General features: G+C 45.2%; 1 protein-coding gene across 1 annotated transcript; it reads left to right on the top strand.

Moving 5' to 3' along the window:
* SLC25A30 (solute carrier family 25 member 30) lies at nucleotides 1-27630 on the top strand. The gene is made up of 10 exons (XM_044286657.1): nucleotides 1-109; nucleotides 9278-9367; nucleotides 12556-12703; nucleotides 14192-14286; nucleotides 15257-15342; nucleotides 20389-20484; nucleotides 20562-20686; nucleotides 22528-22660; nucleotides 23683-23763; nucleotides 26725-27630. Exons 2-10 carry the CDS (start codon nucleotides 9304-9306, stop codon nucleotides 26764-26766), a joined length of 870 nt encoding a protein of 289 aa, XP_044142592.1. The 5' UTR covers nucleotides 1-109; nucleotides 9278-9303; the 3' UTR covers nucleotides 26767-27630.

Genomic DNA, 27630 nt, shown 5'->3' with positions numbered 1-27630 from the left:
CGGAGACACGTCTTACGAGCCTGCCAGTGCCAGTGCACATAGGAAGCGCCTTTATTTCTGAGCGGGCAGTGCAGCGGCCAGGCCGGAGTCAGGACTACGCACACAATAGGTATGTACCGCAGGAGGGTGCGGGGAGTCAGCGCTCCTTTTACAGTAAGTCATTGTGCAGGAGCTTACGTCCAGGTTGTGTCACACACTTGGGCCCCGGCAGCACCGCGCATGTGTCACGTGGTGGTGGGGGGGACCTAGCAGCACCCTGTGGCAATGCTGCGTGACCTTGCTTCCCTCACCTATGACAGGTAGGTGTTGGTACCTGTGACGGTAGGTCTTCTGCCCCCTATGTGCAGCATTACTTCAGTCTCCTGCCCATGGGGCAATCACTTACAGGACCAGTCACCTGTGTCATTGCAGGTGGCACATAGGATGCCCACAGTCAGTACCAAATCATCCCGAGCACTCCCTGCCGGGTGTCATCCAAGGCCAGACCCTGCTGCCCCTCTGCCTGGTATTTCAGCCCCCAGCAGCGATCTGCTTCCAGTCAAGTCTTGTCCAAATTGAAAGGCGGGCGAGCCTTTGTGACACAGCTGAGACGGTTAAGTGTGGAGCTGTCTTGATCTTTCCTTAAAGGGATTTTCCATGTCGATGACCTGTCCTCAGAATGGGTCCTGCCGCTCAGCTGTTCGGTGAACACCATGACCTCTTCGCAGCTTACCTAGCACAGCGCCATCCATCACATAGTGACTGTTCTTGGTATTGCAGCTCAGCCCCATTCACGTGAACAGGACTGGACTCTTCAAGCAGCTAATTGGTGGGGGTGCTGGGAGTTGGACCCCGACCTACTGAGGATAGGTCATCAGTATTTCATCTAGGAAAACCCCTTTAACTTTGATAGAAGAAAGGTCAAATTGTAATAGCCGCTAGGTCACAAGTTGAGCAGCGCTTTTTGCTGTGGCATTAACCCTTTAAAGGGGGTTTCCAGGTTCCTGCTGTTAATGACCTATCCTGAGGATAGCTAATCCATATCTGGAGCCTGGAAAGCCAGTTTGGCAGCATTAGGCAACATTCACATGGCTCCTTTTACAGACGCTGTAAACCCACCGGCGGCCACGTCCTTTCTGCCTCCCATTCATTTCAGTGGGAGGCAGTGCTGCGGGTGAACGTGTCCCCGCTCGGTGCGGCCGTCAGCAGAATTTCGGCATTGTGTGAACGTCCCCTAATTAGGGACAGGTCACTTTTTAGTAGATGGAAGACTGGTTGGGTTTTCCCTGGTCCTGACATCCTTTGCAGCCACTACTTCACCATCATTGCTGTACGAGAGCTGCTGCTGCTATTGGCTGTATACACTATAACTACATAGAGCGCTGCCGTGCTATAGAGCCTTAAAGGGATAGGTGCCAGTTACCTAGACATGCCACTGATGGATGACGCCAGTATCGGCCTCCACGTGTACCACCCGCGTGGGGCAGTTGGCATCACGAGAGAACACTTTGGATAATAACATGTACGATATTAAATCAGTATTCAGGAGCCAGATGGTGGTATCTGCCGTCGCCAGGACCGGTTAGGAGCGCGTGACTTGTTGACGCAGATAAGTGTCTCCGGCAGTAGATACGTCGCCTCATTAGTCACCCGTGTCCGGTCATCTTGCAGGTCGCTGTACTTATCTGTATCTCTCCCCATCTGTCCATACAATCAGCGTGCTAAATGAGATCAGACTGAGCGGAGATGTAAAAGGACATGATGTCCTGAGCTCTTTTTAATATTCGCTGTGTTCTTCCTAATCTGTAGAAGTGGAAATGTGTGACTGCTGAGGGGGTGACCCAGATGTCTCGCAGATCAATAGTTGACACCTTCTGGATGGATTGTGAGATAGTCAATCCGCAGCGCTAGTTCCCCCCCGTGCAGCCTGGATGTGGTAGTCAGTTGTCAGACCATTGCTGTACACAACCCGGGAGGGAAGGGATGCACATGAGCTGTTAACAAGCTCTGCCTCTAATGCCACCTGATGTAAGGCAGCTATCCTAGAAGTCAATGTTCAACCCATTACATAGGCCTTGAGACATGACTTGGATATTAAATAAGCCAGCATCTCATCTGATCCTGTACACAACCCCTTATTATCAAACGCTTCTATTCATGTAAAGGTGGGCATAACTATTAGATGGGTGGGGGTTCTACAGATGGGACCCCTACTAATCACAACAAAATCCCCCCCCCCCCCCCAGAAATAAAAATGAATGGAGCGGTATAGGTTGAGTACATGCACTGCCGCTCCATTCACCTCTATAGGACCGGCCAGTCATACCCGAGCACTGTACTCCATCTCCGGCTGAGTACATTGTCTAGACTCTAGAAGAATAGCTCTAAGGCTGGATTCACACCTGAGCGTTTTACAGCGCGTTCCTACCCACTGTAAAACGCTCAACAGGCAAAAAACAATGATTCCCTATGGGTATGGTTCTCACCTGAGCGTTTTACAGCGCGTACGAACGCGCTGTAAAACGCCCTACGCCCCAAGAAGTACAGGAGCTCTGTGGTCAATAGTAAGAACGCGCGTACGACGTGCGTTTCCAAATACAAAAAAACGCCCCAAAATGCGCCTGATTAAAAACGCCTGTAAACAGCGCTTATCGGATACGCTCAGGTGGGAACCCAGCCTTAGGACTTGCTGATAAGGATTCTTTGATCTCCTGTAATAATTCTTATCCCCCACCACTAAAACCAGTCTGCCCAGTTTGCAGATCCTAGAGAAGAGATCTGGGGCTCTGTCCTGGGTGACCTTGCTGGAGGACAGTGACATTCCAGCGCTCTTTGCCTTTATCAGCTGACGCAGGACACTTTCCAGGTTCAGTCCTCTGTGTAACTGCCCAGGTTTTTAGGTCATGGCATACTGGTGCTCGTGACTGGGACTACTTTGCATGGAAATTATAGTCCTTAGTTACGGCTGAATTTTTTCCCCCATTAGGCATTTATGAATACCGCACTACAGATTTTTCTAAGGCTGGCTTCACACGCTGTCTATTTGAGAAAAACATCCCTGCAGTTTTTACATGCAGCAGAAGTAGAAGTCCTTCCTTTAGGCCTGTTTCACACGAACGATACGGATTAGGTTCGGATGCGTTCAGGGTGCGTTCAGTGAAACTCGCACCATTTTGCAAGCAAGTTCAGTCCGTTTTGATTTCGTTTGATGTGATTTCGTTCAGTTTTTTTTTCCCGCGCAGGTGCAATGTGTTTTTCCTGCAGACCCATTCACTTCTATGGGGCCAGGGCTGCGTGGAAGATGCAGAATATAGGACATGCTGCTATTATTTTTTTTTTTTTTTTCACGCAACGCACAAGTGATGCATAAAAAAACACCACTCATGTACACAGACTCATTGAAACGTCACGCGTCGCACCCGTGTGGAAAACTCGCTCATGTGAAAGGGGTCTTATAGTTCTCATTCCTTCTGAACCCACTTTTGCAAAGAAGTATCTCCCAAGAAAGAGAACCAGCCAGATTCCTACTCCATACTGAAGAGGGGCAAGCCCCTCGAAACGGCTGTCTGCCGATGTATAATCTGGCCTGGCTATGTTCCCTTGTCAAGTCCTCACGCCTCTTTCACAGAATGGCTTTTTCAGTATCAGTAAAACTGATCCACAAAAAATACGGATGACGTCCGTATGCATTCACTTTTTTGCTGAACGGAACAGCTGGCCCTTGATGGTACCTTGTCCATTATGTGGACAATAATAGGGCATGTTCTATCTTTGAACGGAAATACGGAAACAAAAGGCATACGGAGTACCTTCCCTTTTTTTTTTTTGCGCATCTATTGAAACACAAACGGAAAGTAAACAAAAAAAAAAACGTTCGTGTGCAAGAGGCCTTATTAGACAGTTGGTTCTTGACTTATAGGGGGCCACTTCCAATAGGTGGCACTGGTGAGATGTCTCCATCTTGGGAGATGGCTCTTTGCATATATTCGTTTCACACTGAGCTTTGCTGCTAAGTCTACTTTCACACTAGCGGCAGGACGGATCCGACAGGCTGTTCACCCTGTCGGATCCGTCATGCCGCTATTTCGCCAGACCGCCGCTCCGTTCCCATTGACTAATGAGGACGGGGGCAGGAGCTCCAGCGCAGCACGGCAGTGCACAGCGAAAGGCCGCCGGACTAAAAGTCCTGCATGTCCGACTTTTTAGTCCGACGGCCCCTCATTGCGCCGGAGCTCCAGCTCGTCCCCATTATAGTCAAGGGGGCGGGGACGGAGCGGCGGCACGGCAAAATGGCAACAGGACGTATCTGACAAGGTGAACAGCCTGTCAGATCCGTCCTGCCGCTAGTGTGAAAGTACCCCAAGTCTCCATACAGGACTGGTCTCTTTAAGGAGATTCAGCACCACTAAGCCAAACTTATTTCCGGCAGTTGCTAAAAAAAAACTGCAATATTTTCCTAAAAATGTCGTATGTGAAGCCACCATTAGGGTATAATCACATGGAGCATTTTACGTGTGCTTTTTGTGGGGAAAGCAGAGTAAGGCCCCTTGCAGACGAGTGGTCCTCCCGCAGCGAGTCTGCATTGCAGCACCCGGCCTGACCTCCCAGCGCTGCTGGGGGTCACAAAGCCTTATATTGATTTATGATTCTATTTAACCCTTTGGCCTCTTTCACATGGGCGTCCTGGATTTGCTTCGGATGCGTCGCATGTGCATTGCGAGAAACCGGTGCAAGTTCAGTCAGTTTTGATTGCGTTGCCTTGTTAAGTTTTTATCGCGCGGGTGCAATGTGTTTTGCACGCGCGTGATAAAAAACTGAATGTGGTACCCAGACCCGAACCCGGACTTCTTCACTAAAGTTCGGGTTTGGATTAGGTGTTCTGTAGATTTTATTATTTTCCCTTATAACATGGTTATAAGGGAAAATAATAGCATTCTTAATACAGAATGCATAGTACAATAGGGCTGGAGGGGTTAAAAAATAAAATAAAATTAACTCGCCTCATCCACTTGATCGCACAGCCGGCATCATCTTCTTTCAGGACCTGCAAAAGGACCTTTGATGTAATCGCGCTCACCATGTGGTGCGCGCGGTGACGTCAGCGCAAGTCCTGCTGAATGTCAGTGCAGGTCCTGAAAGAAGAAAAAAAGACTGCCTGCTGTGCGAACAAGTGGATGAGGCGAGTTAAAAATTATTTTTTTTGCCCCACCAGACCTATTTTAGTAAGCATTTTGTATTCAGAATGCTATTATTTTCCTTTATAACCATGTTGTAAGGGAAAATAATACAGTAAATTGACTTTAATCAATTTACTAACATCATCTCCTAGCAACAATGCGTGAAAAACACACTTGCTTGCAGATGCTATGTGATTTTTCACGCATCTCCATTCATTTCTATGGGGCCTGTGTTGCGTGAAAAACGCACAGTATAGAGCATGCTGCGATTTTCACGCAAAGCACAAGTGATGCGTGAGAATCACCGCTCATCTGCACAGCCCCATAGAAATGAATAGGTCCGGATTTAGTGCGGGTGCAATTCGTTCACGTCACGCATTGCACCAGCGCAGAAAACTCACTCGTGTGAGAGGGGCCTTGGGCTACAGAGTGTGAGTGTGTCATTGCCAACCTCACCGTACACAATCCAGTACTGTATAACTTCCTATGTTTTTCTGAACGTTCTCGCTCCGTGTCGCAGGCAGTCGTATGTTCTGTGTAGAACGCACTAATTCCCTGTAGTAGTAATCTTGCATAAGAGCGCAGGCTGGGACTGAGCGTGTCCAGAAATACAGTGCACTTGTCTGGAGTCCAGTTACGAGCACGGCATGTACCTGCAGAGTGACTACACACATTAACTATTTCAGGTCGGGATGAGCGAATCAACTATGGCTGTTTCATCCAAAGTGGATTCGCTCATCCCTAATTGCAGGTAATGTCGCTGTTGTGTGGCGTGTACGTCTCGTATTGAGGATCCGACCTCGGGTTGACATTGAGTTTCTCAATTCTTTCAGATCCCTTCGGGGGAATCTTTCAGCTGCATCCACGGTGTATAACTAGTCAATGCATTGTAGCAGCATTAAAACGATACCTTTTGTGTGGTTTATACATGTATCCAACGCCAGAAAATGAAGTCTGATCTGCTGATTAGTTTACAGAGTGGGCGGCAGGGTGTGATTAACGGGTGTCGGGGGCCCAAGCCCGCCTATACACAAGTTCCCAGTGCCTAGACATTCATGTCCTCTGCAGCGTCACAAGTCTTGGTGCATGCGAAGTTACTGTGATGAGGTCAATGCGCAAGCACAGCCAGTTTCCTCTTTTGCACATGGGTGCTGATTGTGTCGATGAAGAGGAAGGGGCGGACATGAAGGGCAAAAATTGTGTAGAGGCGGGCTTGGACTCTTCATAGAGGTAGGCTTGGGCACTTGCAAGGGGCGGGATTGGGCTCTGGAAACTGTTAGGCCTCTTGCATACGAACGTATTTTCATTCCGTTTTTTTGTTTGTTTGTTTTTTGTTTGTTTTTTGCAGACCATATACTGAACCATTCATTTCAATAGGTTCCCCCCCCCCCCCCCAAAAAAAAATAATGGAAGGTACTCTGTGTGCATTCCATTTCCGTTCCGCTAAAAAATAGAAAATGTCCTATTGTCAAGGATAATACTGTTCTATCGGGCCCTTCTGCAAAATATCGAATGCACTCGTACATCATCCGTATTATTTTGCGGACTGCAAAATACATACGGTTGTGTGCAATAAGCCTTAGGCTACTTTCACACTAGCGTTCGATCGGATCCGTTCTGAACGGATCCGATCATAATAATGCAGACTGAGGCTCCGTTCAGAACTGATCCGTCTGCATTAAATTGGCAAAAAAAAAGCTAAGTGTGAAAGTAGCCTGAGCGGATCCGTCCAGACTTTTACATTGAAAGTCAATGGGGGACGGATCCGCTTGAAGATTGAGCCATATTGTGGCATCTTCAAACGGATCCGTCCCCATTGACTTACATTGTAAGTCTGGACAGATCCGCAGGCCTCCGCACGGCCAGGCGGACACTCGAACGCTGCAAGCAGAGTTCAGGTGTCCGACTGCTGGGCGGAGCGGAGGCTGAACGCCGCCAGACTGATGCAGTCTGAAAGGATCCGCATCCATTCAGACTGCATCAGGGCTGGACGGAAGCGTTCGGGCCCGCTCGTGAGCCCCTTCAAACGGAGCTCACGAGCGGACAGCCGAACGCTAGTGTGAAAGTAGTGTGAAATTAGCTTACCAGGCACCTGGTAAGCTAATTGGCATATCAAACCAACCTTGTATTCCAGCTTTTGTCTACATGGATAATCCATTACATTATATATACTTCTCATTTTCATGGTTTATGACCACCCTACAATCCAGCAGTGGTGGTCGTGCCTGCTGGCCTATGTGTAATCCTGTGGTTCTGGCCACCTGAGATGTCGGCACGTTTTCCTGTGTCTGAAAGCATGACCACTGCTGTTGGATTGTAGGGTGGTCGTAACTATGGAAATGAGCAGGGTATAATGTGCTGGCTTGATTCATTTTTCCATCAAAGGAAGCAATATGGACAATCACAGTACATTAGTAAGTGACTTGTAATAACTTTGTCTGCATGATAAATGCTATTTGCTGAAGTGACACAACCTCTTTAAAGGAACAATAAACCTAGAAATGGATGCTAAAAATACAACATACAGTATAGTTGCCCTTACTGTTGATCAGTCGGCAGCACTTTCTGCAGGATCCTGTCTTGTAGAAATTCTGCAGAAAGACAGGTTCATATCCTGATGATCTCTATATCCATTGAGAGAGTGGCTGAGGGGAGGGGCTTATCAAAGAGGCGGAGCACAGAGGAGGAGGCTCCTGTTTCAGGCAGTTGTCTTATAACCAGACACAGGGCATGGCTAAGCTCCTTGGACACCAAGTTTTCGTTATCACTTTCTCTATTTGAATAGTAATGAGACAAACTGAGATCAAAGTAAAGGGCGACATGAAGTTCGGGTTTGGGATCGGGGTTGTGTAGATTGTATTATTTTCCCTTATAGCATGGTTATAAGGGAAAAGAATAGCATTCTGAATACAGAATGCATAGCGCTGGAGGGGTTCAAAAATTTTTTTTTTACTCGCCTTAATCCACTTGCTCGCGCAGCCTGGCATCTCTTCTGTCTTCTTCTTTGCTCATTGCAGGAATAGGACCTGTGGTGACATCACTCCGGTCATCACATTGTCCATCACATGATCTTTTACCATGGTGATGGATCATGTGATGACCGGAGTGACGTCACCACAGGTCCTTTTCCTGCAATCAGCAAAAAAGAAGACAGAAGAGATGCCGGGCTGCGCTAGCAAGTGGATTAAGGTGAGTTAAATTTTTTATTTTTTTTTTAACCCCTCCAGCGCTATTGTACTATGCATTCTGTATTCAGAATGCTATTATTTTACCTTATAACCATGTTATAAGGGAAAATAATAAAATGATCGGGTCCCCATCCCGATTGTCTCCTAACAACCGTGCGTGAAAATCGCACCGCATCCGCACTTGCTTGCGGATGCTAGCGATTTTCACGTAGCCCTATTCACTTCTATGGGGCCCTATGGGGCCTGCGTTGCGTGGAAATCGCAGACTATAGAGCATGCTGTGATTTTCACGCAACGCACAGGAGATGCGTGAAAATCACAGCTCATGTGCACAGCCCCATAGAAAGGAATGGGTCCGGATTCAGTGCAGGTGCAATATGTTCAACTCGCGCGTTGCACCCGCGCGGAATACTCGCCCATGTGAAAGGGGCCTAAGAGTCTCACTTTGACTCAGATACTCAGACTTCATATGCAATTCAGCCATATAACATTTTGAATATTTGTTGTTCGATGAGAAGGATACTACTCGCGCTTCAGAAGACCTCTTGGTCCTTTCTTAACTTTATTTTTTCACAGTTAAAGTGTTGCATGGCTCTCGGGCCCACTTGTTCAGAGTTCGCAGAGTTGTAAACCACATACAAGCGTGACGTTTCGCGGGACACGCCCCCTTACTCATTACACTCATTACACCAGGACATTTCCTGTTTTATACATTGACTGTAGTACCCGACCATGCTGTGACCAGAGTGGATGGAGTCTTCCTTGTCTGTGTAAATCGCCCTGCCTAATCCCAGTAACGGGCCTAGTCAGGGGTACGGGGCAGATGGAGAGGGTTTACATGATCTGCCCATTCCTACCTCTGGATATGATTTTTCAGGTTTGTCTCTTTGGTTCAGATTTTTCAGTAAATTGAGACATTCTTTGTTTTTCCAGGCAAAATAGAGACCCCAGAAGTGAAGATGTCTGCCGCTACCTGGAAGCCATTTATATATGGAGGTTTGGCTTCCATTACAGCTGAATGTGGTGAGTTGTGTCCTAAAATAGTTTCCTGTGACAGCAAATGTTGATTGTCTCCTAAGTATTGGCGTCATTGCTGGCTTAGGGGGCGTTCACATATGTCTGGCCATCCGGCGTAGTCTCCCTCTGGCATGGATGCGCCAAATCCCCAAAATATTGATTTGTAGCGTTTTTAGATTCAGCTAGTTGACAGGTCTCCCACCATACCCTATTAGGGCCTATGGGGTTTTGGGGAGCATTCTGGGTGTCTGGATGGATGGACATATGTGAATGCATCCTTATGCTGCATTTGCACGGCTGACACTTGGGCCGACTATTGGGCGCACACGTTCCTGCAAACGCTGGTTCCTGATGGTCTGCCCGTCTAAAGGTGAAACAGTTGTTCATGCAGTCACTGTTTGCCATGTCTAAACTGCTGCCCAGAAACAATGATTCTGTATGATGATGGGGGATGGCATTAGCAGTCGCTCCTCCCCATACTGTGGAGGTGATATGTAAATAAAGCGGCCTCCTTCACTAACCAGCGGGCGACTGTCGGGAAGGAGCGCTTCCTTCCCAACAATCGTCTGCTCATCGGCGCACTGTATTCATGTAATGCTATGTGAACCGCTTGCGACGTATGACCCAGGAAAGCTCCCAGGACATGGGCTGAATAAAGCCACAGGCCTCCATTTTCCAAGAGTACCCTTTTGGTCTCCACCACTGTGGTATGCATTGGTATAACTTTCCTCCTTACGGCATAGGAAATTGCAGCAGGCCATGCTCATTTATACTGTGAGCCATAAAAGATGTTGGCATCAGTTCTGGAGGCACCTGCATAAGAACCATCTAAGGGTGAACCAAAGGTGCACTCTGGTGGAGTCAGTGTGGATGTTCTGCACATACTGTACTATAGAAAGCTCATTTATTTAGCATTATTTAGTAGTGGTTTATAGGTGAATCATTTATGATCCAAACGATGAGGGTTTAGCTTTGCTTCCATATCGTACATGTATGATCTGTAGGTACCTCAGAAACCAAAAGAAAGAAAATAAAAGAACACGCTTGTGCTACAAAAGTTTAGTTTGTTGTATATACAAGACTTCTGTTCCTTCTCCACAGAAATCCTGCTTTGTGGCCTTAATAGGAACTTGTTCACCTTGAACGAGCCCCAGATAATGTCAGCTTCGGTCAGACCTTGCTTAGTCATGGCAGGTTGCAGCTTGTGTTCTTGTGTCTCTGGTCTGTTGCAGCTTGATAAGGTATCTGAGATACTTCATTTGTGGCTTTACCTTCCTTTTTTTTTTTTCCTTGAAGATTAACTAACAGAGCCATAAGCTGGATCCTTCAGGCCTTAATCGTAAGAGTAAGGCTACTTTCACACCTGCGTTTAGGTGCGGATCCGTCTGGTATCTGCACAGACGTATCCGCACCTATAATGCAAACGCTTAGATCCGTTCAGAACTGATCCGTTTGCATTACCATCCAAACGTATGTTCATGATGATGCAAACGGCTCAGTTTTGCCTTTACATTGAAAGTCAATGGGGGACGGATCCGTTTGAAAATTGAGCCATATTGTGTCAACTTCAAACGGATCCGTCCCTGTTGACTTACATTGTAAGTCTGGACGGATCCGTTTGCCTCCGCACGGCCAGGCGGACACCCGAACGCTGCAAGCTGCGTTTGGGTGTCCGCCTGCTGAGCGGAGCGGAGGACAAACTGTGCCAGACTGATGCCTTCTGAGCGGATCCGCATCCACTCAGAATGCATTAGGGCAGTACGGATCCGTTCGGGGCCGCTTGTGAGAGCCTTCAAACGGAACTCGCAAGCGGAGCCCCGAACACTAGTGTGAAAGTAGCCTTAGGTGTAAGGGAACTGCAGCCTTGTTCTCCTTGGGTTGGCAAGGTTGGTGCTATCTGACATTGCTATGCCACATCTAAGGAGCATAACTACTTGTTGGAGAGCCTGAAGGATCCATAATGAATAGTTACATTGGGAAACTATCATTTGCATCAAGAATTTCCCTTTTGGTCCTAGAAGCAAATCTGCAGTAAACTAGCAGACCCAACAGAACACAGTTCTAGACGTGAATAAGCTTGTATGTTCTAATATCTGGTGTCTCTGTGATTCTGCCCTATTTAATGCATTGTCCCCTTGACTACGGAGGCTCATTTGTCTCGGTATTTGGGTGGCAGCTACCTATTCATTTTTTTAACGCTGGTTAAGCTGCTTGTAGTTTCTAATCATTTATTTTACTTGCTGTATGGAAACCAGCCCTCCATGTACTCTCTGAACTTGTGGTGGGCTTCTGCTTGTACAGAACTGAACAGGTAGTTCTACATTGGAAAGTATGGAGAGTAGACGGGACCTGTGTCTAGCTGCTGATGGGACATTAGGAGGATTTCCAACTGCGTTAGGTTGGCCACCATACACTTTTAGTAGCTACCAGCTGTTCTTCCCAATACACATGGACAGTCGGCTCGGCTGAACACGCATGTGTTTTCGAGAGGGGAGTAAGGACCCATTTACCTGGGCCGTTACACAGGGCAATGATTGGGAATGAACTGTGGATTTCTGGTCATTGTTTACTCTGCTGAATTTACATGCAGCAATGATCACTGCTGTATGGGGATCAATGATCGTTAATCTGATCACTTACTTTGTTGGCAGCACATCCCTTCCCGTTCACTCAGGGTGATGTGCAGCTGACAAGAGTATTTTTGGTGGCACATGAAAATGGTAACACCCGAAAAATGAGCATTTGCTCCTTTGTGGGGTGATTGGCGGCACCTTTACGCTGACCAAGCGTGTTTGTTCATGATAGTTTGTCCAATCCTTAGTCCATGGAAAAGGGCCCTAAGCATCTATGGAAGCTGAACAGAGAACAAAAGGATGAGACGCCATCAAATTCAACATGCCCAACCCTTCTTTCCCTTTAAAGGAGAGTCAGGACACCCCCATACACTTTAATCTAATGTGTATGGTCACCTTCAGGCTGGCAGTGCATCTTAGATACTTGCTGTCCAATTTCTTGTTTGCCGCTAGAAATCTGAATAAGCGGCTACCAGACCTTTCTTCTTTCTTTTTTTTTTTTTTTTTTTTATTATTACAGTTTAGAATCATTACTTATATGCGTTGATTTGAGAAGAACTAGGAGGCACCATTGTGTGAATAGTTATTTCTTCATAGCTTCTTTACCTTCATTTCTTCAAGGTACTTTTCCTATAGACTTAACCAAAACACGTCTCCAAGTCCAGGGGCAAATTAATGATGCCAAATATAAAGAAATTCGCTATCGAGGAATGATGCATGCGCTTGTTAGAATATGCAGAGAAGAGGGGCTCACCGCATTGTATTCTGGGTAAGTACCTCACAGGCCCGCGTAGGGCATGGATGATGTCGGCTTGTATGGATGTTGGTTTTCCACTGTTGGTTGGTGTCTATAGTGGGAGCACCACTTATGTAAAAAGCTCTGAATTATACAAGAGGGTGTTCAAGAGAGTCCTGCGCCTCCCTCATTCTAATCGTGGGGGTGCAACCTCACGGCCCGCTCCAATTTTAACATGTTTCATGGTCTCAGAAGGATGAAGTTGAAGCGTTCTAATTTATTTTATAGCCTCATTTTTGACAGGGAGCACCAGGATTAGACCCCTTATGTCTGCTTTGACTAGACTTTTTTTAAAATTTTTTATTATGTAAGGTGGATAAATCGCAAAGTGTCCTTACGCAACAAAACAAAGGCAATAAATACACTCGCCTGCCCCTTTTCCAGCATCACTTCTTATGGTCCTTGACCTGTAAACTATCAGAAGTGGTCACATGCCACTGCAGCCAATCACTGGACTGAGCAGTGACGTGTTCTCAAGGAGCATGTCACAGCAGGGCCACTTGGGGACTGAGTCGGCATTGAGGTTGGTGATTAGCTACCATGGCGCATGGGACCCTGTCTGGCAGTTTACAGGCAGGGGACTGGAAGGAGTGTGACATGAAGCAGGTGAGTGTATATTTTTGTGACAGCGCAATACTGGCTAAACTTTGTAAAGGGGCTGTCTGGTGTAAACTTGCTACAAATGAAAAAATATATATAACCAGCGTTGTATGCTATGCCACACCGATGGTTGCTTTAATGATTGCTGCATCTATAGTTAGCTTTGGAAATTATCTTCTGTCCCCTGCCAATGATTACTCCCATTCCCGGGTGGTCCCTGCGACACTTCATCCATCTGGTGAGTGGTCACCTAACCATGTCCTTCAGTAGCAGCCATGGATGTAACATCAGCCTACTTCATATAGAGGACGAAGCAAAGTATTCTTGGTGGAGGCAGATATTTGTTGTGAATGGAGGCAGCAGGAGAGCCCCTGTCATGTACAGCGTGTCCCGCTGGTTACTCAATAGTCTACACAGTTTTCTGACACTGACCCCTCACCCAGATGGGCTGGCATCAGTCTTCTGGTAAATGTTATGTAGCCCTGTGACATTCTGAAACCTTAGCTTTGACCCCAGCCACGACTCTGCCTTGTGATCAGTCTGGTGAAATACAGATTACGTAGTTAATGACTGCCGGGTCTTTTCATTCTGTGTAACACTTCCAAGTCCATTTCTGAATATTGCAGCACGTCAGACCTGCGATCGGTGCCCTCGATAGATATATAGAGAAAAAAAAATTATATATATATATATATATATATATATATATATATATATATATATATATATATATATAATGTGTGTGTATATATTCATTCTATATATCATATTTTTAAAGAAAATGGCATTTTTTTTTTTCCATCTCTTCATTGTTCTGCTGCCTTTGTGTCCACATTTATACTTTTTTTCACCTCCCTGCAGGATTGCACCAGCAATGCTTCGCCAGGCATCATACGGTACTATAAAAATTGGAACGTACCAGAGCTTGAAGAGGTTATTTGTCGATCGTCCCGAAGGTTTGTATGAGAAGAGCAGTGATTTTCCAAACCTTGTCATGTTGGACAGATTGTCTGCTCCAGTGTCAGAGAGTGCACCTAAGTGACAAGGGTGCTCCTACTCCCCCTGGGGCCAATGTCTATAGCTTTGAATGGGTTATCACTGTTACAACAAATCTCCCCAAAGGTAATAAAATAATAAAAGAACATATACTCAACACTTTGGATGTAGAAGCTTGATAAATCTCCTCCTGTTTTCTGGTGGAGAAAAGTAGCACATTTTGACTCCAGTCCTGGTTTGTGACAAAATATGGGGAACCTCAGTGGCCAAAGTAATTTAACATCATGTGCGGCAGAAAACTGTCCCACATCACACCAGAGATCTACTCCAGGACCTGAATAGATTTCATGGAGCCCATCATGCGCCTCATAATAGTTTTTAGAGTGGTCTTAATAAATCTCCCTCTTTGTCCCCCACTATTACCAGCTGCATACGGCGTACAACTGCCGCAGTCAGTCATTGGCCTTAGCAGTACATGGCATGAGATCATTGTCGCCGGTGTGGCCTGTAAACAGAAACTGGAGGTGACAACCGAAACTGTAGTGCTGGTAACGGTGGGGGGTTAAGCTGTGGGTATATGTTCTTTTATTATTTTATCCCATTTTTGTTATAACTCTGCCGTGCCCCCTTCATCATGTACCAGACACAGCTCTGTACTTTGTGTAGTGCAGTCCTTGGTATTACATTCAGTCCCATTTATTTGATTAGGATGAGCCGGTGTGATTTTATATACCAGGCACAGCCAGTACTAGAAGTGCAGAGCGGTGCCTGGTAAACCATGGAGGGGAAGTGGTGCGGCCATTCAGACAGCTGATCAGCGTTGGTGACGGAGCGGGTCATTCGTTTTAGAGTCAGATAATATCTTTTGTCTCCATGACTGGTGGTCTTTAAATACAGTCTAAATGACTCAAGTCACTATTATCTTTACAGATGAGACGTTGGTTCTTAATGTATTTTGCGGTGTGCTGTCTGGAGTAGTTTCCTCGTGCATCGCCAACCCCACTGATGTCCTTAAGGTAAGTGTTCACCTCCTTCAGTTTGTTCATTTACTAGCTAGCTAAGTACATCCACTATGTTTGATGGTGGATTAGGATCAGTGATACGTGGCTGATCGAACTGGGAAGTGTAGATGGCATGTCCTCTGAAACAGATTGTGGTTGAAGAATACAGGTAAAAGAACTACATTTCTCATTCCAATTAGGCTATTTTCACACTAGCGTTCGGGGCTCCGCTTGTGAGTTCCGTTTAAAGGCTCTCACAAGCTGCCCCGAACGCATCCGTCCAGCCCTAATGCATTTTGAGTGGATGCGGATCCGCTCAGAATGCATCAGTCTGGCGGCGTTTGGCCTCCGCTCAGCAAGCAGCGTTCGGGTGTCCGCCTGGCTGTGTGGAGGCAAACAGATCCGTCCAGACTTACAATGTAAGTCAATGGGGACGGATCCGTTTGAATTTGACACAATATGGCTCAATTTTCAAACGGATCCGTCCCCATTGACTTTCAATGTAAAGTCTGGACGGATCTGTCTGAGGCTGCTTTCACACTTAGAATTTTTTTTTTACAATATAATGCAGACGGATCCGCTCTGAACGCAAGTGTGAAAGTAGCCTTAGTGGATCCCCATTGTGTGTGCAATAATGCAGTACTGTGGAGAATCGCCATGAGGCCTCATGCACACTAACGTATTTTCTTTCAGTGTCCGTTCCATATTATTTTTATTTATTTTTTGGACCGTATGCGGAACCATTCATTTAAATGGGTCTGCAAAAAAAAAACGGAAGGTACGCCGTGTGCATTGCGTTTCCGTATTTTCGTTCCACAAAAAAAATAGAACATTCCCAATTATTGTCCACATTACGAACAAGGATAGTATTGTTCTATTAGGGGTAAGTTGTTCCGTTCCGCAAAATACGGGATGCACACGGATGTCATCCGTATTTTTTGCGGACTGCAAAATGCATACGGTCGTGTGCGTTACGCCTCACAAAGTCTGTTTTGTTACTCTGGGAAATCTTGTCTTTGCTGCCTCAGCAGTTCTGATTGATAAAGCCAGTAAAGCAAGTTCTCAAGAAGTTCTTTTAGCAGGCTGTATCCTCCAGGTAACAGGTGGAGCAATATTCCTGGAGGCACAGGAGTTTAGGCATACTTGTAGCTGACTAGGAGCAGCACCTTCAAAGTCTAATAGCAACCTGGGCTGCCTAAGTAAAACTGGTGAGACTACTGGCTGAAATATTTAGTCGCAGAGGGTTTAGCTGTGTGGAATGAAGTAGTTGTGATGACAGTAAATTGGCATCCACATGGGTATCCTCATAGAGTATAGTAGTTGATGTCCCTGCCAGGGACGGAGTGGCAATAGGCCTTACAGGGAATTTTCCCGGTGGGCTAATGTCCATAGAGCCAACAGAGCCCTTCTCACTGCTACTGGCCGGGTATCTACTTCTGGGGGCACTATAGGGGTCATTATTAGAGGAAGTCCCGGCAGCCTGCTAAAGGTAAGGCTGGTTTGGTGCTATGGCTGTATCTCACCTCCTAAGCCCTCTGCTCCACATCTTAATTAGAAACAATTAGGGGAGTAAGAGGACAAAATGTGCAGCTATTGATGGCCACCACAGAGGGACAAGCTTCTGGGGAGGCATTTTGTGCTGCACTGTGGTATTTGGTTCTGTGGGATGGTTTCCTGTGTGGTACTATGGTATTGCTGACCCTGCTCCATATACTTGTAGGTGGATCCAAATTGACAGAAGGCAGGGCAACACAACATCAGGGCCACTTTTATGTTTTTTCCAGGGACACCGCTGGTCCCTGCTGTATTTTGTCAGCACCTGGTTGAGCATAATTTGGACTTAAAAAAAAAAAGACGAAAGGCTTCATGCACACAGCTGTGTCCATATTTCAGTCTGCAAACAATGGATCTGCAAAATACACATGCCTTCCATGTGCATTCTCTATTTTTCTCACTCCCATTAAAGGGGTTATTCATAAATTAATATTGACCTATTCTCAGGATAGGTCATCAATGTCAGCAGTAGGGGTCCAATACCTGAGACCTCTGCCAATCAGCTATTAGAGGCCGAGCACTCCGTGAGCTCCTCTTCCTAGGCCATGTGACATCACCGTACATTGGTCACATGGCCTAGATGCACCTAAGCCCCATAGAAGTGAATAGGGCTAAGCACAATCTCTGTACTGAGTGCGGCAGCTCACTGTAACAGCTGATTGGCAGGGATGCCTGGACTTGGAGCAGCTGCCGCTCTGATAATGATGACCTACACTGAGCATAGGTCATCATCCTTTCCTAGATATGCAATACGGACCAGAACAGGACATGTTCTACAAGTTGTAAAAGGGCTGCACGGATCCACAGAAACTACAATGTGTGCATGGGCTCATAGAAATGATTGGGTCAGTGTGCCATCTACACAAATGAAAAATAGGGTTGTGTGCATAAGGCCAAATAAATCCTGAACTAACCATAGATGAGAAGATAGAAGAACTTTGTTGTGTTTACTCTGCGTTCAGCATGTGACAAGCGTGTGGAGCAGGATTATCATGCAGGCAGTGGAAGCACGGGGTGGTGCAACATCATAAGGCCAAGCAAGAACACTATGCACTGGTGTCCGCCGGCGACCTCGTCACAGAACATGACTTGCTTGATTTGGAATGGCCTCATCTACTCCTAGAATAGCAGTGGTGAGACACCAGTGAAATCTGAGAACCCGGTTTGCTGTACTCCGCAAATACCCACACTGGCCTGCTGGTTCTGCTGAAGCTTTGCAGAATATTCCCCATTGAACCAGGGCAAATTTTGAGTTATTTAATATTTTTACAGATTTTGTAAATTTGGTTTGGGCAGAAAAAATACAAAGTCATTTAATGTGTGCAAAATGTATCCAAGTGATGACTGTCACTTTCCCTGTTTGCAGTTTAAAGAAAAATCATTAGTAAAGATTCATTCTAAAAATTCAGGGATTTTATGACAAATGTGCAGACTACTCCAAAATGTTTAACGCCTTGGCGCCATGAACAAATTTAGTTTTTTGCTTTTCCTTCCCCACATTTTTAAGATTTTTTATTTTTTTTATTTTATTGTTCCATTCACATAACTGTATATGAGGCCTTATCTTTTTGTGAGATAAGTTGTACTTTTTTTTTTTTTTTTTTTTCTTAAGACTTTATTTGTGTTGCACTGCTGAACATAAGTATTTGAACACCTGAGAAAATCAGTGTTAATATTTGGTACAGAAGCCTTTGTTTGCAAAAAATTTGAGGTCAAACGTTTCCTGTAGTTCTTGACCAGGTTTGCACACACTGCAGCAGGGATTTTGGCCCACTCCTCCACACAGATCTCCTCTAGATCTGTCAGGTTTCGGGACTGTCGCTGAGCAACACAGAGTTTCAGCTCCCTCCCAAAGATGTTCTATTGTATTTAGGTCTGGAGCCTGGCGAGGCTATTATGGAGCCACTCCTTGGTTATCCGGCTGTGTGCTTTGGGTCGTTGTCATGTTGGTAGACCCAGCCATGACCCATCTTCAATGCTCTGACTGAGGGAAGGAGATTGTTGCTCAAAATCTCACAATAAATGGCCCCATTCATCCTCTCCTTAATACAGTGCAGTCGTCCTGTCTCCTTCGCAGAAAAGCACCCCCAAAGCATGATGTTACCACCCCAAGCTTCACAGTAGGGATGGTGTTCTTAGGATGCAACTCATCCTTCTTTTTCTTTTAAACATGACGAGTGAAGTTTAGACCAAAAAGTTCTACTTTGGTCTCATCTGACCACATGACTTTCTCCCATGCCTCCTCTGGATCATCCAGATGGTCATTGGCAAACTTCAGACGGGCCTGGACATGTGATGACTTGAGCAGGGGAACGGAACATTCCGTGCAATGCATGAGTTGAAACCATGACTGTGTACTGTTCTACCAACGGTGACCTCTGAAACTGTGGTCCCAGCTCTTATGTCATTGACCAGCTCCTCCCTTGTAGTTCTGGGCTGATTCCTCACCTTTCTTATCAGTGATATCCCACGAGGTGAGATCTTGCATGGAGCCCCAGTCCGAGGGAGATTGACAGTCATCTTTAGCCTCTTCCATTTTCTAACAATTGCTCTAACAGTTGAACTATTTTCGCCAAGCTGCTTGGCAATTGTCCCGTAGCCCTTTCCAGCCTGGCGGAGGTCCACAATTTTGTCTCTGGTGTCTTGACAGCTCTTTGGTCTTGCCCATGGTAGTAGTTGGCATCTGACTGTGGGGTGGACAGGTGTCTTTAAAGAGCTCAGACCGGTGCTACTAAGTTAGATTAATAAGTGGAATAGAGATGGACTTTTTAAAGGCACAGTAACAAGTCTGAGTGGCAGAATTCTTGCTGTTTCTCAGGTGTTCAAATACTTATGTTCAGCAGTGCAAGACAAATTCTTAAAAAAAATAAAAAAAAAAAAAATCCCGTCTCTCGGAGTGGTAATGTACTTACAAATGGGAATTTCAGACCCCTCCATGATTTCTAAGTGGGAGAACTTGCAAAATCGCAGGGTGTTCAAATACTTCTGTTCCTCACTGTACATGCTGTTTCCTATATAAGGCCTGGGGGCCTTCACAAGGTCCCAGATCGATTGACACCCAAAGATTTTGCCATGGGAGGGCTGATTGTGTGACTAACCGCTCAGATATCTCTTAGCTTAGAGTTATTTCCTGTGATAGTCATTGTGAGAGATTTCAGCTCTGAATTGTGAATGCAACTCCCAGTGCTGTGTTCACATATGTCTCAGCAATTCCATGTAGACGTCAGATTGCTGATGGACCTCCTTATAATTCAACATGCCATCCCTTGTACGTAAGTCTTTATGGTCTGTTCGGATCTGTGGTACGATCTTCGCGGCACAGTGTTGTGGCATTATTTATGAAGCCATGACACATTTGAAAATATACAAAACTTCTTTTTTTTTTTTTTTTTCTTTTATGTGGTATATAATGTTTTTGCCCCATGTTTCTATATGTGAATGGTCTTTTAGGTGCCTCTAGTGACATTTACAATGTGTCCTCCCCTTTTTCTCCTGTCTCTGCTCTAGATCAGAATGCAGGCGCAAGGCAATGTGATACAAGGGGGGATGATTGGCAACTTCATCAACATTTACCAGCAGGAAGGCACGCGGGGCCTGTGGAAGGTAAATTGAGTTATTTTTCTTGCGTACTGTTGGATTTGATGACATGTAGGTAATCTGCAATCATTTTGGTTTTCAAGGGGGTATCGCTCACTGCCCAGAGAGCAGCTATTGTAGTGGGAGTGGAGCTGCCAGTCTATGACATTACCAAGAAACACCTGATTCTGTCCGGACTGATGGGTGACACCGTCTATACGCATTTTCTGTAAGTTAAAGTGCTATAAACAAAAATCTTTGCTTTCAATGTGAATACGTGCCTTCAGGTATGATAATGTGAGAGTTTAGGAACCTAGGCCAGAAGGCATTATATTCTATGCCTTGTCTTCCTCTTCTGCATGAAGCTAATGGGAGCTGAATCAAATCCTGTCATACCACCATCTCCAAACTTTCAGTATTAAGTTTTTTTGTGGGAAGGAACCATTTTACCTAAAAACTGTGTCAGAATGAGTTAAAATGACAAACAACCATTACCAATCCCGCATTGCTGCTGTTCAACCTTTGCTCTCGTCCACAGTCTTCTTGACTGCCCACTGAGCCCGGGTATTTAAAGATGGAGGCTGCTCATTAAGAGCAGCCAGCGCCATAGCTGCCGGGTTTCTGCGGTCTTAAACAGCAGGCACCTAGGGCTAATGTCTGCAGACATTTAACCCTTCAGATGCTAAGGGAGTAAAAAGCGGTAATTGGAAAATCATCCAAGGCTGAAAGGGTTAACTGTAGGGCTGCAGCAAACTATTATTTTAGAAATCGAGTATTCTAGCGTTTTTATATATTTACGATTAATCGAGTACTCTATTAAGAATATCCTTCTTAAAATAAAAATATTGTTTTTATAAAGCAATACGTTCTTACAGTCGTATAGCAAATAATGCACACACAAGGCTTCTTTCACAGCAGCAATATACATTCTGTCAGAAGAACAGACGGCCAGGATGTACCGTATCCGGTATATATGGATACTGCCGGCTGCTGCAGCGATTGACTGACTGTAATGGGGTCCGGCCTTGTTACAGCATTCCTGCTGGGTTTTGGCTGGACAAAAAGAAAAAAGCTTTGGACAGTACCCAGCATGTATGCCAGAACATGGCCAGATGGCCTTGGACCACATTATAGTCAATGAGGGCATATAGTATCTGGCTATACCCAATACAGTATAATCCAACAGGCTGTTCTTCTGCCATGCCATCCATTGCCAGCCCAATTGCCATGTCTTCCACTCCCCCATTGCCATTAGATCAGCCCCTCCATGCCATGTCCACCACTCCCCCTGTGCCATCTGCCCCTCCATGCCATCCATTGTGTCCCCTTCCCCCAGTGCCTCCATGCCATCCATTGCCATGTCCCACACTTCCCCAGTGCATCCATGCCATCCACCATGTCCCCCACCCAGTGCCATCAGGCCTTCTATGCCATCCATGTACTGTCCCCCACTCCCCCAGCGCCATCAGCCCCTTCAAATCACAGGTGCCCCCTTCAATACCAGCCCCCACCCCGCTAATTTTATACTTACCTTTTCTGGCAGTGTGCTGACATGGAGTCCGCAGGAGACAGACCGTGTCTTCCTCCCAGCATGCACTGAGAGGGACCTGACGTCACACACAGCATTAGCCAGCGCGCTGACTGTGTGCACGCAAGGCCCTGGCCAGTGCAGCGCGGTGCCGAGTTGGGGGGCCACTGAGCGGTGAGTGACCCTCCGTGGTCATGTTATTTAAACGAATCCTCGATGCAGGGAAATTGCATCGAGGATTTTTATTTTTTCCCCTAGTTAACTGTGTATGTTGGATGGTTACTGTACAATAGCTGCTACAAGGTGCCAGTTGCCTGTCTAGACAGTAGTAGTATTTAGTAGAGCCATGCTTTTGGCTTTGCACAGGTCCATACATTGTACAGAATAAAAGGGTGCCATCCAGGGTGGTGGTGGGAGTCCTTGTGCTAAACTGGCAGAATTGTGCTAAAATGTCGCACTTTTGACATTTTTTTTTTTTTTTTTTTATATACACGTTTTGTACTAGTTTGACACATGGGTGCTGTGCCATTACTGTTTTCCAGGTCCAGTTTTACTTGTGGATTGGCGGGAGCATTAGCGTCGAATCCCGTTGATGTTGTCAGAACCCGAATGATGAACCAAAGGTCAATGGGTGAATTGTCTGCCTACAAAGGCACCGCAGATTGTTTGCTGCAGGTGCGTGCATCATTTATAGTTTCGGCAAATGTTTCTCTTAAAGATTTAACTTATCTTACAATATTGAAATAGAACATTGCCAAATTTATGAAAGTATAAAGTAAAAGTGTAGGGAATTGAGGATAACGATACGGTTATAAGAGATTGCCACTGCTTCCATAAGTTTCCTCCACAATCTGTATGTTTTTGACTTTTCATAAATGCATTACCTGTGTGACATATGTGGAGATCCGATTTACTATTACCCTCTGCTAATTTTTTTCTTTCTTTTTATTTTTTATTTTTTTTTCTTACCCCTTACCAAAAGTATTGGGGAATTTATTAACTTACCAAAGCTTCAATGCCAGAAATGTGTATAGAATAGCCTCAGATGTTTACACAAGCCATCTTCCTTACTTGATCACACCGTGCTCTCCTTTCTTTTTTTTTTTTTAAAGAAAAAAAAAAAAAAAGCAGAATGGGGTGCCTACACAGTTTGACACATTTACTTTTCTTTTTTTTTTAAACCAGCAAATGGGTATAAATTAAACACAAAATCTACCCTAGCTGATGTAGATTTCAGTTTCTGATGCACAAAACATCCCAAGCTGCACCCAAAATATTTTATTGCTGTTTTGAAAAATGTTGATGTCTACAGAAAAATATCTGTATAGTGCTTCACTTGTGTAAATCATGCTTTTGCACTGGCCACCTCAGGAGTTATGGAAGCAGTGCAGCTTGTTCTGCTAAGCTGCTCGCGTAGCCCCTATTCACTAAAATAGGAGGGACAGAGCGGAGCGCTGGCCCTCTGCTGTTTCCGTAAGCACAGCCCCCTGGGGCCAATGCTTAGTCCCATTTCGCTTTGTGACTTGTTATTAGGCCTAGTGGCCTAAATTTTTAGTGTATGTATTTTATTTTATTTTTGTTACTTGAAATGGTAAAAAAAAATAAAAAATCAGGACTTGTAACGATAAAGTATAAACTTGATTTAAACAAAAGGTAAAATCTATTTTCTGACATTTATTCTTCTTTTTTTTTTTTAGACTTGGAAAAATGAAGGCTTTTTTGCTCTGTACAAAGGGTTTTGGCCAAACTGGTTAAGATTGGGACCTTGGAATATAATTGTATCCTTTTCTGTGTCTACAATGGGGATTTTAATGTCGTTGTGCTATTTTATGTATGTGAGATGTATAACTTCCTTTGGATGAACTTTATAGATGTGGGGAAAAAAATGTATGGGGTCATTTATCAAACTGGTGTAAAGGTCTCGCTTAGTTGCCCATGGCGACCAATCAGATTCCACCTTTCATTTTCCAAAGGAGCAGTCAAAAATGAAAGGTGGAATCTGATTGGTTGTTAGGGGGCAACTAAGCCAGTTCTACTTTACACCAGTTTGATAAATTACCCCATTCGTTCACAATTTTTTGGGACCACTAAGTGGGTATAATTGCTTGACAAATACGGACCCTCTGTTAAAGAGGACCTGTCTCTACAAAATGCAGTGCAATCTGCTAGCCGAGTGTATCAGAGCAGGAGAGCTGATCAGATTGATTATATAGTTTTGTGGAAAAAGATTCAGTAAACGTAATTTTATACATTTATATCTTTTTCTAAACTTAAAGGGGTTGTATGGACATACCTCCATTACCCCCCTGACTTGAGCATCGGAGCAGTTCATGCTCCGGTGCGCTCCTGCCCTGCGCTAAATCGCGGAGTTCTGGTGATGTATCGGGGCTCTCCATGGGGCTGCCAGGAAGCCTGGTGATGTCACTGGCACTTATGGGCAGTATTTAGCACTGCCCTAGCCAGTAAAACAGCTAGGGCAGCACTCAAGTCCGCCCATCAGAGCCGGTGACGTCACTGAACACACTGCTGGGCAGAAGCCTCCACCCGGCAATGTGTTATTGTAAACAAAAGAGCCTGTGCCCTGCGCGATTTAGCGCAGGGGAATGGAGCGCATCGGAGCATGAGATGCTCAGAATCTAACATCAGGGGGGCTGCCGGGGTGAAAATATGGGTATGTCCGGGTTCAGCTCTGAACCTGGACAACCCCTTTAAGATCACCCCATGTACAACTATCAGTGCCTGACAGCTATCTCCAGCTACAAACTTAAACCTGTATTACACCTGCTGATATTATTTTTTTTTTGCAGATGATTGCTAACGAGCATCTGTTTGAACGCTTGTTAGTAATCAATTTGCCGTGTAAGACTGCTGCGGAGGAGATCACTGCATGTAATAGCAGCGGTCTCCTCCACTAGTGAGCAGGCGATCGCTGGGAGGGAACGCTTCCCTCCCAACACTCTGCTACATCGGGCTGTGTAATACAGCCTTTACACAGGGAGTTCTGTCAATCGGTGAACTTCTCCCCCATGTACAGCTATCAGTGTCAACCACTGATAACACCTCCTGTTTGTACAACTGAAGTGGATGTAAATGTATAAGGCTACTTTCATACTAACGTTTTGGCTTTCCGTTTGTGAGATCCGTTCAGCACTCACAAGCGGTCCAGAACGGATGAGTTTTGCCCTAATGCATTCTGAATGGAAAATAATCCGCTTAGAATGCATCAGTTTGCCTCCGATCAGTCTCCATTCCGCTCTGGAGGAGGACACCAAACCGATGTAAACACAAAAAAACGGATCCGTCCCCATGGACTTTCAATGGTGTTCAAGACGGATCAGTCATGGCTATAGAAGACATAATACAACTAGATCCGTTCATGATGGATGCATGCGGTTGTAATATTGTAACGGAAGCGTTTTACTGAATCTTTTCCCGCAAAACTATATATCGATCTGCTCAGCTCCTGCTGCTCTATAACATGCTGACTGCAGATTGCACTGACAGAGTAATTAAAGAGAACCTTTCACATAGACGTAAAGGCCCCATACACATTAGGATATTGTTGGCCGAGCCCGCTGTTATTGGCGAGGCCAGCCGACCGACAATCTAATGTGTATAGGGGCCTCCTGACTCTCCTGTCAGATCAGGCACATTAAAGATCAGTCTTCAATCCTTTTGCCCTCCAGGAGATAAGCAGTTGATGGAGGTGTCTGGCAGCAGCTCCCTCCTCTCTGGCTTTTTCCTGTCTCCTCATTGAAAAGATATACATCCTTGCATTTATGTGTATGGAGAGTTGAGAGACTCTGTTAAAGGTGTATAGGCACTTTAATATGGTAGACATTTTAGATCCCTATTAGGTTCTACTTTACTGGGATATAACATTCTAAAAACCTATTTCTTGTTCAGTAGAAAATCTAGAGACCTAATCTATAAAAAAAAAATAAAAAATTCCTTTAAAGGGGTTGTGCCAAGGTAAAAAAATATCCTCTGCTCTGTGGATAGGGGAGAACTGTCTGATCAATTGGTGTCTGACCAGAGACCCCTACCCATACCAAGAAGGGGGTCCCATTCCCTCATCTGAATGGAGCCGCATGAAAAGCATGCACTCTTGCGCTTCAGACATCTTCTGTATGGGACAGCAGGAGATTCACTGTACTTGGCTATTTCAAGGAGTCCTGTAGAAAATGAATAGAGCCAGCAGTGTGCATGCTCGAGCTGCCCCTTTGTTCAGATGGGAGAACGGGACCCCACATTCTTGGGATCTGTGGGGGTCTCCATAGCAAGCAATCACTGTAAAATGTTAATTTCTGTGGGTCTGATTACCCAAACTAAAAGCATCCTAAGAATCTATGATGCTGAAGTCATTGGATCCACAGTCTGACTGGTGCCAAAGGCTGTATGCATGGTCAGTATAAAAGATATAGGTTTTGTGCCAAGAACTGGAGGAGATCCCATCAGAAAGGAAAGCGGAGATGCCTAGAAGGTCTACCATGCAGGATCCAATCCTTCCATAGGTACAAACCTGCTTCTCTAATATGGTCCTTTCATATGGCAAAATGAGAAGAAAACCTTACAGGAACGTAACATTCCAACTCCTCCCTGGTTCTAGGTCGAAGCTTCAATGTAACTCTACTCTCCAGAAAGTATTAGAGCATTGTTCCGAGGGCTCAGTCAACTACCATAGTTAAAACCATGAATCAACAATCTATTGCTTATGAATCCTTAATCCTCTTCTGTAGTTCTTTATAACCTATGAGCAGCTCAAGAAACTAAACCTCTGATGTGTCGTCCGTGCAGCTAGCCAAGTTTTTCCATGCCAGTAACCTAGAAATTCAAATTGATGTGCTGCAATCTCTATCTATGATGTCTCTGAAGGAACATGTGAATGTATGAAGACGAGTGGTGACGCTTTCCTGGAGACCGGGTTGCCAGCACTGCATCGGAAGACTTCTTTAGAAATGCGGTGCATGGGTTGCAACTGGAAAAACACATACTATGAATTGGAATCCCTGATGCTCAAGAGGTTTAAAATGTTCATTCGGATGAAGTCTTGTCCTTGTCTATCTAGAAGTGTTCCCAAAATGTCTATTTTTATACTTGTAGAGTGATGTTACTTACATAATTCAGTTTTATCTATAGAAAAAAAGTATGCATTTTCATTCGCCATCAAAAAGGATCGTAGACTTAGTTTTCATTCATACGACACATTTTTGTCAGTCTACAGGACCATTCATAGCAGCCCATCAGTAATATGAAGGTGTAGGTGAACTATGCTTGTATGTAGGGAATTCGTTATAACCTTTTTTACGTTTAGAAATGTTTTCGGGAGCAGTAATAATCAGATAAAACGGACAGGGACGCTTTTAGGTCAGCCTGAGTCCTGATAGCCAAGTTATATGTCCATACTCTCCCCCATTCCCCTGCTGTGTGGCTGCATACAGACACTAGAATACAGTGCGAGGAATGACTAGCTTGTACCCCAGGGCACAACCCTCAGTGGTGGGGGCGAGTATGGACATATAATTTGGGTGTTTGGGACTCGACAGGAACAGTTCTATCCGTGTAATACTGCACTTAAGAGGACCTGTAACCTCTCCTGACATGTCCGTTTTTAGTAAATAATTGCATTCTACATTTAATGGAAA

The sequence above is a fragment of the Bufo gargarizans genome, chromosome 3, assembly GCF_014858855.1.
Source record: "Bufo gargarizans isolate SCDJY-AF-19 chromosome 3, ASM1485885v1, whole genome shotgun sequence".
Taxonomy (NCBI): Eukaryota; Metazoa; Chordata; class Amphibia; order Anura; family Bufonidae; genus Bufo; species Bufo gargarizans.
This window is presented reverse-complemented; position numbering and strand designations above follow the sequence as displayed.